The 9,413-nt window shown below is 36.4% G+C and overlaps 1 protein-coding gene across 1 annotated transcript; it reads right to left on the reverse strand.

Moving 5' to 3' along the window:
• Positions 1 to 259: 259 nt before the first annotated feature.
• On the reverse strand, positions 260 to 1,244 carry LOC114180221 (ribulose bisphosphate carboxylase small subunit, chloroplastic 1-like). The gene is made up of 3 exons (XM_028066513.2): positions 945 to 1,244; positions 727 to 861; positions 260 to 639 (listed from the first exon to the last, which is right to left on the reverse strand). Exons 1-3 carry the CDS (start codon positions 1,119 to 1,121, stop codon positions 409 to 411), a joined length of 543 nt encoding a protein of 180 aa, XP_027922314.1. The 5' UTR covers positions 1,122 to 1,244; the 3' UTR covers positions 260 to 408.
• Between the last annotated feature and the right edge of the window lie 8,169 nt (positions 1,245 to 9,413).

Consider the following 9,413-nt stretch of genomic DNA (forward strand, 5'->3'; position numbering starts at 1 on the left):
AAAAACATGAATAATTTATATAAAAAATAGGAGGATTAGCAGGAGAACGTAGGAGGGTTTGGAATCATTCTTAGATTACAACATATTCATGCATTATATCTGTGTGACAAAGTAAAGGCTAAGCTCTACCTTCTTAGGCTTCATTTATTGGCACTAACTTCAATTGACTTAATAAAGGTTAAGTTAAACCCATAGAGGGAAATGCTATGATAATGGTTCTTGAAGTTACTTGGGAACAAAGCAACAAGACATCAGCAGCTAATGCATTAATTATCTCATCCATTCATGTCTGAAAACAGAAACCAAAATTACAGGATGGTGGAATCTCAGAAAGAGAAAACGAAATGGGAATTTGGTTTAAATACAAACAAAGAAACAAAGTGGTGGTGGGTTACAAATGTAGCAGACTTAGAAGCCAGGGGCCTTGTAGGCAATGAAACTGATGCACTGGACTTGACGAACGTTGTCGAATCCAATGATACGGACGAAGCCGTTGGGGTGAGCAGTCCTGGCCTCTACAACCTCCTGCAACACCTGAGTAGCATCAGTGCACCCAAACATAGGCAGCTTCCACATGGTCCAGTACCTTCCATCATAGTATCCAGGTGACCTGTTTTGCTCACGGTATGGGAATGGGTCCTATAAACCAAAAACATCAAATCAATCATCAAAATTTAATAACAATCAATCATCAAATTCAACAAAAAGGGCTTCCAACAAATTCACCTGCAATGTAAATTCCAAGCAAGGGATCCATCCATTCCTAAGAAGGTAATCTATCTCCTTAAGCAGTTGTTCTTCAGTCAGGTCTGGAAGGTACGACAGAGTCTCGAACTTCTTCTTCCCAGTGGTTGGCCACACCTACTCATTTCCATCATAATTTCATTAACCTTTTCTACCCATAATTTATCCATCTAACTTCTAATTCCAGTTTTCTTAATTACCTGCATGCATTGCACTCTTCCACCGTTGTTTGCAACCGAAGTAATGTCATTGTTCGTCTTCCTCGTTGGGAACCCACCCAAGGACTTCAGGCCAGTGAACGGAGCCACCATGCCGGCACCGGCACCAGCACGGTTAACGGTCGTAACAGCTGGGGAGGAGATCATTGAGGAAGCCATTTTCCTTCCTTCTTACTTCTGAATCACTTGTTGTTCTGCTGCTAGATGGCCAAGCTGCTTCTCCTTCTTCCTTTATATAATACTGTGATTTCTTCACTGCTCATCCAATGGTGTCAAATCCAAGGGACTGCTTCCTCACATCTTACAACCGTTGGATTGTAAAAGTGATGTCATTACAGCATATTGTCCACACGAGTAAGGAAAATATTTGAATGATAGCCTTATCTTAAGAAGTGTCTTGCATGAGATAACAATTATAAAGCTCAAATCAAAAGTCAAGTATTATTCACAAGTAGCTCAAAGATTATGATCCTCATGTCCAGAAAAAAAAAAGCCGTTGTTATATATATATATATATATATATATATATATATATATATATATATATATATATATATATATATATATATATATATATATATATTTATTTATTTATTTATTGTAAGGCACTGATGTATCTATTCCAAAGATGATTTTGATAAATCTAGTCTAAGATGGTCCTCGTATATCTAGTCTAATGTTGTGTTTGGATTGGAGTGTGAATTTGAAAGAGTGGATTTGCGTTGATTTGAGTTGATTTGTAGGTAAAGATGAAATTGTTTGTATTAAGGAAAAGATGGTATGATTTGAGTGGATATAAGTGGAAAGTTTATGAAAGTTTGTGAATGATGTGATTAATAAAACTTAATAAATTATAATTTTGAATAGAGTAAATTGTATGATTACCATTTTACCCTTCAATGTAAATAAAAAAAATGGTATTAAAAAAAATTAAAAATTTTATTTAAAATTAGAAAATTATAATTTATTGATATCATTAATAACTGAAATAAATTATTATTATTCTCAATGATAACTTAAAATAATTTATAATATAGACTATTTAAATTATATATCGACATTTATTTAAATTTATTTTATTTTATATAATTAATTCATTTACAAAATATATTTATTTGAATAATAATATTAATTATTATTATATAATACTAATTTTTATATGCATGTAACATGTAGGAACCTATGTAGGGTGTGCAATCAGGAATCTTTCTTGCATACGTTCACAGGAAAAAAAGAAACTAATAAATATAATAAATATAAATAAATTAAATTGTTAAAAGAGAGGGACAATAAAGTAATTTTAATACGATGATCTGGCTTTCCCTGGACATCTCTTCATTTTAGTGAGTGCCAAATTTTACAACTCACTTACAAATCCACACTCGCAAATCAGTGCAAACAAGCATATCCAAACGCGTTTTCAAGTCACTTTCCATCCGCATGATAATACTTATGCGGATCCAAACACAACATAAGATGGTCCTGATATATCTATGCCAAAATGATCCTGATACATCTACCAATTGTGTAAAGTCTGATACATCTAGACTAAGATGGTCTTGACATATCTCGGTCAGGACAACTTTCATAGTGCAATAGTAAGAACCAAACTTATCACACAGAGCAAGTACATCTTGACCTAACAACGAGTACATCTTGGCCTAAGAACGAGTACATCGCGGCCTGAGAACGAGTACATCTTTGCCTAATAGAGGTATATAAAAAATATGCAGGTAAGAACTATAGTAACAATGATAATGCACATATGGAAGAATCCAAGCGTTACTCAAGGTAATTAGTAATATAAAGGTAGTTAAGACTACAAGTAAAATCCATGTAAACTTAATCTTATGCTTGTTATCCTTGCATATTCTGCTCCAACTGACTTGATCATTAGAGTACTTGCATGTACCTGCTCCCCCATGGTGCACTATATCACACTTGGCAAGGACATCTCAATCTTAAAGACATAGCATATCCCGATAAGCAGCAAGAGAATAATATCATACCTTGCAAGGCAATTTGTTTCCATATAGGAACAATATATATGCTCAATACCCGTGTATTATTTTGTGTAATTTTTCTTGATACTCCTTTTTTTTCCTTTAGAATATCAAGAAAATATATTTTAACAATATCCATCAAAGATAGTTGTGTCAATTGAAACTTTAAAATGTTTAACTAATCATTGTAGCCAAACTACTTCATTATCCATTAAACATAAAGCATGGTATTTTCATTCTATTGAAGACATTGTCATAATACCTTATTTGAGAGACTTTTACAAAATTGCAGAATCACTCAATGGTTGATTTTTTGGTATCAAAAAATTACCCCATATGCATTGACGTATGTTGAGATATCAAATGTATTGTGGGTGGGGAAAAATAGACCTTGACTTGGAATGGAGTTTAAGTACATTAATAGGATTATGCATGTATTAACCAAGCTTATGAATTCCAATGAATCTTCTGTACATTGTGTATTAAGTCTTCCAATCAATCTTCTATACATAGTGATCTTCCTCATAACTCCTTGAAGACTTGAGTTAAGATGGAGTCTCCATGGATGGATTTAGGTTGCAGAAGCTATTAATGGTGAGGGAGAATTGTTTAGGTTCGATGAAGAGGTAGATAATTCCTAGAGAGAGGTGAGGCCAACTCCTCGGAAAAGAAACTAGAGTAGTCTAGGGAGAAGACTATCCCAAGGAGAGCTCAGACATGTGCTAATGTGACAATTTGGGAGCACTTCATTACTCAAATTCAAGCTAAAAAATACAATAATAGAGGCCTTTATTTATAGGCTAAGTTCACCCTGGGTGTCCAAAAGGATAGTCAAATTTAAGTTCAAACTCTACAAATTTGGAGGCAAAGGAGACAAGCTTTTAGTGTGACTTGCCATTGTAAGCATGTCACACTTTCCTCTAGGGTTAAGAAACCCTAATTTTAGGTGTCTCTCCTCAAGACCCAAAACAAGGCCCATCTCCTTCTTGGCCCAATCTCCTCAAGTTCAATCTTCCTAAATCCTTTTAAGCATCAACGTATTGGTTATTAATGCAAACGTCATAGTAAAAGTTGCTAGACATATATAGAGTTTCTATTATTCTAGTTTAAGCTTGTTTACGACGAAATTGAGACATGTTACAAATGATGTAAGCGTGAGAGACAGAAACAAAAATATATATATTTTTTTGTTTTCACTTTGACTAGAATCGTGAAACCCAATCCCAATAAAATTTTTGTATTATATTTTTCTTAATCAAGCTATTTGTTTCCATTGTGCCAATTTCTCTTTATTATTCACGTTTAATTCTAAAATTATTTTTTATATAAACAAAAAATGTTGTTATTCTCACCTTTTATCAATAATTAACCAATTGCCAATTTCGTAACAAGTTTTTAGCATCGTTGCTAGGAACTAAAGTTGGTTTAGTTTAATTGTATTTGTTTACCAATTCAGACTTTTTATTTATTTGAAAAAAGAAAAGAAATCGTCTTTATTGTTTTACACTATTTAACGCGTCTTTTCTAGTTTTCTTTATTATGCATGAGACGTAGGATTTTGACTGATCAATTACTCTACGATCCGAATATCGATTGGATAGCTCAAAGAAACAACAATATAAGGAGAAGATTGTTCAAGGAATCATGTGAAGTTTCCTCCACAACTGTATAACACACCACAAATTTTTTAGAGTACGCACATATCCTACCATCAGATCAAGAAGAAAAGTTGGATATGGCTGAACAAGGTGAATACTTTGGGGGACTATGCAACATTTATGGGCCGATTCAATTTCAACAGCATTGCCAAGCCAATAATAACTGCACCGAATATGGAGATGAAGCCTGCCCTTGTACATTTTATGTAGAGTAATTAATTCCATGGGTTCTTGAAAATTTGCAACACGGTAAGAATAAATTAGGTACTTGATAATGCTATTCGTTTGAGTTTGTTTCCTTTTTCCGTAGTAGGGAATGTAGGTATGATTGCACTCTTCCTTTAAGAATAGCGTAAATGAATGGGATAATTTACACTACAAAAAAATTGAAATTACCGACGAAATTTTACTGACGAATATATTTTGTCGGTAAATTTGAATTATCGACGGATTTTACCGTTGAATTCTCAAATTTTAATTACCGACGGAAAAATCTGTCGGTAACACAAATTTCATTTATCGACAGAAAAATTCGTCGGTAAAATTCGTCGGTAATTCAAATTTTTTTTACCGACAAATTTATCGACGGAAAAATGTGTCGGTAAAAGAAGTGGGAAATTTCCCGCCCAAATTTGAATTACCGACAGATTTAACGACGAAGAAATCCGGCAATAAAAGAAGCGGAAAATTTCCGGCCCAAAATTTGATTGAATTACCAACGGATTTTTTCGTAGGTAAATTCGTCGATATTTACATAACTCTAAATCCGTAGATAATTTAATTTAAAAGAAGCAAAAATTTTCCTGCCAAGAAGAAGAAGAAGAAGAAGAAGAAGAAGAAGAAGAAGAAGAAGAAGAAGAAGAAGAAGAAGAAGAAGAAGAAGAAGAAGAAGAAGAAGAAGAAGAAGAAGAAGAAGAAGAAGAAGAAGAAGAAGAAGAAGAAGAAGAAGAAGAAGAAGAAGAAGAAGAAGAAGAAGAAGAAGAAGAAGAAGAAGAAGAAGAAGAAGAAGAAGAAGAAGAAGAAGAAGAAGAAGAAGAAGAAGAAGAAGAAGAAGAAGAAGAAGAAGAAGAAGAAGAAGAAGAAGAAGAAGAAGAAGAAGAAGAAGAAGAAGAAAGAAGAAGAAGAAGAGAGAGAGAGAAAGAAGAAGAAGAAGAAGAGAAAGAAAGAGAAGAAGAAGAAGAAGAAGAAGAAGAAGAAGAAGAAGAAGAAGAAGAAGCAGAAGAAGAAGAGTATGACGACGGCGGTGGCGACGACGACGGCGGCAGCGACGGTGACCACGAAAAAATATTTGAAAGAGGAGGAGACGGTGACCACGAAAAAATATTTGAAAGAGGGAGGAGGAAGAAGATGAACAGTGGAACAAATTTACCGACGAATTTTTTGGTAATTTCTGACGGATTTTTCGGTCGGTAATTACCGAAGGATTTTTTGGTCGGTAATTACCGATGAGTTTACCGACAAATTTTTTCGTCGGTAAAATTTTACCGACAAGCATTTTACTGACGGATTTTTGACCATCGATAATCTGTTAGTAATGTTGATTTAGCGACAGATTTTGACCATTACTGATGGATTTTGACCGCCGGTAATAAACAAAATTCTTCAAAAAATTTCCCTCATTCTAAGGTTAATCATGATAAATAGGAGACTTTCATCGTTCCAATAAGAATATGACGAATCATTGAGCCAATCATGGGAACAATTCATAGGGTTGTTATGGAAGACACCAATAGATGGATTTGATGATCCTACCCAAGCGAACTCAATTGTAGAAGAAGGGAGTGTTAGAACTTCAAATGCACAATGCATTGTTGGCTCAAAAAGAGCTAATGACACAACAAATGGAGGCACTCATGAACAAGTTATCATCACTGCCACAAGAGATCCAAAAGGCTTCCCAAGTACAACACCAACAACAAGTGAAAAGTTGTCTGTTATGTGGGGGAAATCATGTTGATGGGCAATGTGCATTGCAGGGTCATCCGTAGGAGGGAGTCAATCTAAATAGTTTGATGCAAAAGGTAGAAGGCACTATATATGCTGTTTAGTTGTATATGCTTCAATCTAAATAATAGCAAAGAAAAACTTGACAAGTTTGATGCAAAAGAAGATGAAGGAATCTTTGTTGGTTATTCTGCAAATAGTCATGCATATAGAGTTTATAATAAAAGTTCATAAAAACAATAATGATAAAACGCCACTAAAAGCTTTTCCTAGGTAACCCTCTGTCCGATTCTATGCCTCACAAGCACCACCTGCAACATCATTTGCTCCCGTGTAACGCATTACACGATCATCGCCAAACACAAGCAGAAAGGGTGAGCTCATGAACAGTTAACATAAAAGTTAATAGAAAAACAAGATACACCCATTTGTTTTATTCTAGTTAATTATTGGCCAAGACCTTAATCCCTAAGGCTTTTTAACCTTCACAACACACAAAATAGTTAGTCTCGGATTTAGGGTTTATGATGCTCACACGAACCTGCCCGCTCGTGGTCCTACCTCTACGAACCTCCCCGCTCGTAGTCCTACTCTGTGGACCTACCCGCCCGTAGTCCAACACACGTGATCCACCAGCTACGTACCTCCTCACGCAACATCTCTCAAGTGTGAGCACGGAACATACGAACCTACCTCGCTCGTATCCCCACACGAGAGTAATAGGATATGAACCTCCCCACTCATATCATCACGTGTTCACCACCATCCATGAACCTACCCGCTTATGGCACATCATCCCTTGATCCAAGTCTCACATCACAACATGATAATGAAAACAAGAAAAGCACACTACGCTACACAAGGTACATACTTAAGCTGGTCTTAAGGATTCCAATGCTTCCACGAACCTGCCCGCTCGTGGTCCAACTCTACGAAACTCCCCGCTCGTAGTCCAACTCTACGGACCTATCCACCCGTAGTGCAACACACATGATCCACCAGCTACGTACCTCTCTGCACGTAGCATCTCTCAAGTGTGAGCACGGAACATACGAACCTACCTCGCTCGTATCCCCACATGAGATTAATAGGATATGAACCTCCCCGCTCATATCATCACATGTTCATCACTAGTCATGAACCTACCCGCTCATGACAACATTAAGCATATCCCAGACCAAGACCAACACAACAAACCATGCAAAACATATCACAATGCACCCTGCCACTACACCATCGCCTAGCGCAGCCTAAGCGCCGCTAGGCGAAATGGCAGTACAGACCGCCTGGTGGTTCCACATGACCGCCGGGCGCCACAACTTACAAGACATTCCTGTTTCATACTATCGCCTAGCGGTTCAGTCTACACCGCTAGGCACTACACCAGTAATGTGACACTAATGATTTTAGGTACTCTAATTCATTTCCTAGAATTCAACCATTTAATTCTCAAACATCCAGAAATCGACATACACATTCATATATTCCAAATTACAACATCACAAAACATATGCATCTTTCAAGTATAAGCACACATTCCTCTCTTTTATAATTCATATATACTTACCTCTTAAATCAATTCCAACACACTTTATTTTCTTCTTCTCATTTTCCCAACCCTTTGCATGCTTACAATTCACAACCCCACAAAAGACACAATGAAAGTTATATACTTATTTTGCATGCCTTCGCAATTCCATTACATTTAAAGTATGATTATCATGTTCCCATACTTTCCCAAAACCCGTCATGATCATGCAACACTCGGTCATAGTGATATCATCAATAGTGGCCTTATTCCCACACTTATAACATCTTACATTCGAGCTAACATATATAGGTTCATATATTCAACATGTCTCAGCAAACACTACCAAAAACATACTCATCAATCATGCATCTATATATTTATATATATACATTCACCAATCAAGGCCATACCAACACTTGATCACACTTAATCATCCATTAGTAATCATACTATTAGGGAATTCAACAACCAATCATGAGTGATGTATATCTCCCTCTTCAAGCATCCAATTCAAATCTCCACCGTTCAAAGTGAAGAACAACATGTTGTGAAACACGTTACAAATTTCACCTAAATCAGACGGTTAACGAAGCAGGAAATGCAGTTTTACGAAAACTGCACAAACTAGAAAAATCATTGGCGCCTGGCGGCATGAAAATAGAGCTGGGCGGTTCCTGTTGCACGAAAAGTACGAAAAACAACATTTTTTCATGAATCAGAGCACTACGCCTCACTGGTATGGTGCCTGACAGCCAATGGGTTGCCGCTAGGCGGTTCCTGTTGTTTTAGGAACCCAAAAATCCTCCCTGCACCTATAAACCTTATTCCAACCCCTACAATTCTGATTTCATTCGATTTTAGACTCCATACTGACAGCTCAAGTGTTTAGGTTTACAATTTATTTCATACAACTTCCAATTCCATTCCGATTACAGCACATAATAGTCACATACAATGCACACCAACAAATTTCCAAAAGTCACGATGACTCTTATGCGAAACAACATAAACAACCAAGAACAACTTCACGCCGCCTGGCAGAAATACATGGCCCGCCAGGCAGTTCATAACAGAACCCAATAGTTAGGTCACTTCATGCCCGCCAAGCGGTTTCTGGGCGAAAACCCAAAGAATTACGAAAAACAGTGCAAAAACAAGGGAAAATCCATGCAATCATATTATGGCAAGGCACATTCTTTCATACACATTACAAAATACCCAAAATAGCTCCCCTTACTTGGAATTCGCGCCCCAATTGGTCCTTTAGCCCTTGTCCTTATGATGTCCAAGAGTTTCCCTTTTCTTCTTCACACAA

This window comes from Vigna unguiculata, chromosome 4 (assembly GCF_037176805.1).
Source record: "Vigna unguiculata cultivar grain cowpea cultivar isolate G323 ecotype 2 chromosome 4, ASM3717680v1, whole genome shotgun sequence".
NCBI lineage: Eukaryota > Viridiplantae > Streptophyta > Magnoliopsida > Fabales > Fabaceae > Vigna > Vigna unguiculata.

What these genes read in the sequence shown, in the direction of transcription:
- LOC114180221 (XM_028066513.2), bottom strand. Translation starts at nt 1,121, where the DNA reads ATGGCTTCCTCAATGATCTCCTCCCCAGCTGTTACGACCGTTAACCGT. An exon ending in GAAGAGTGCAATGCATGCAG is followed by an intron (nt 862 to 944) that starts GTAATTAAGAAA and finishes GGAAATGAGTAG; the next exon opens with GTGTGGCCAACCACTGGGAA. An exon ending in GCTTGGAATTTACATTGCAG is followed by an intron (nt 640 to 726) that starts GTGAATTTGTTG and finishes TTTGGTTTATAG; the next exon opens with GACCCATTCCCATACCGTGA.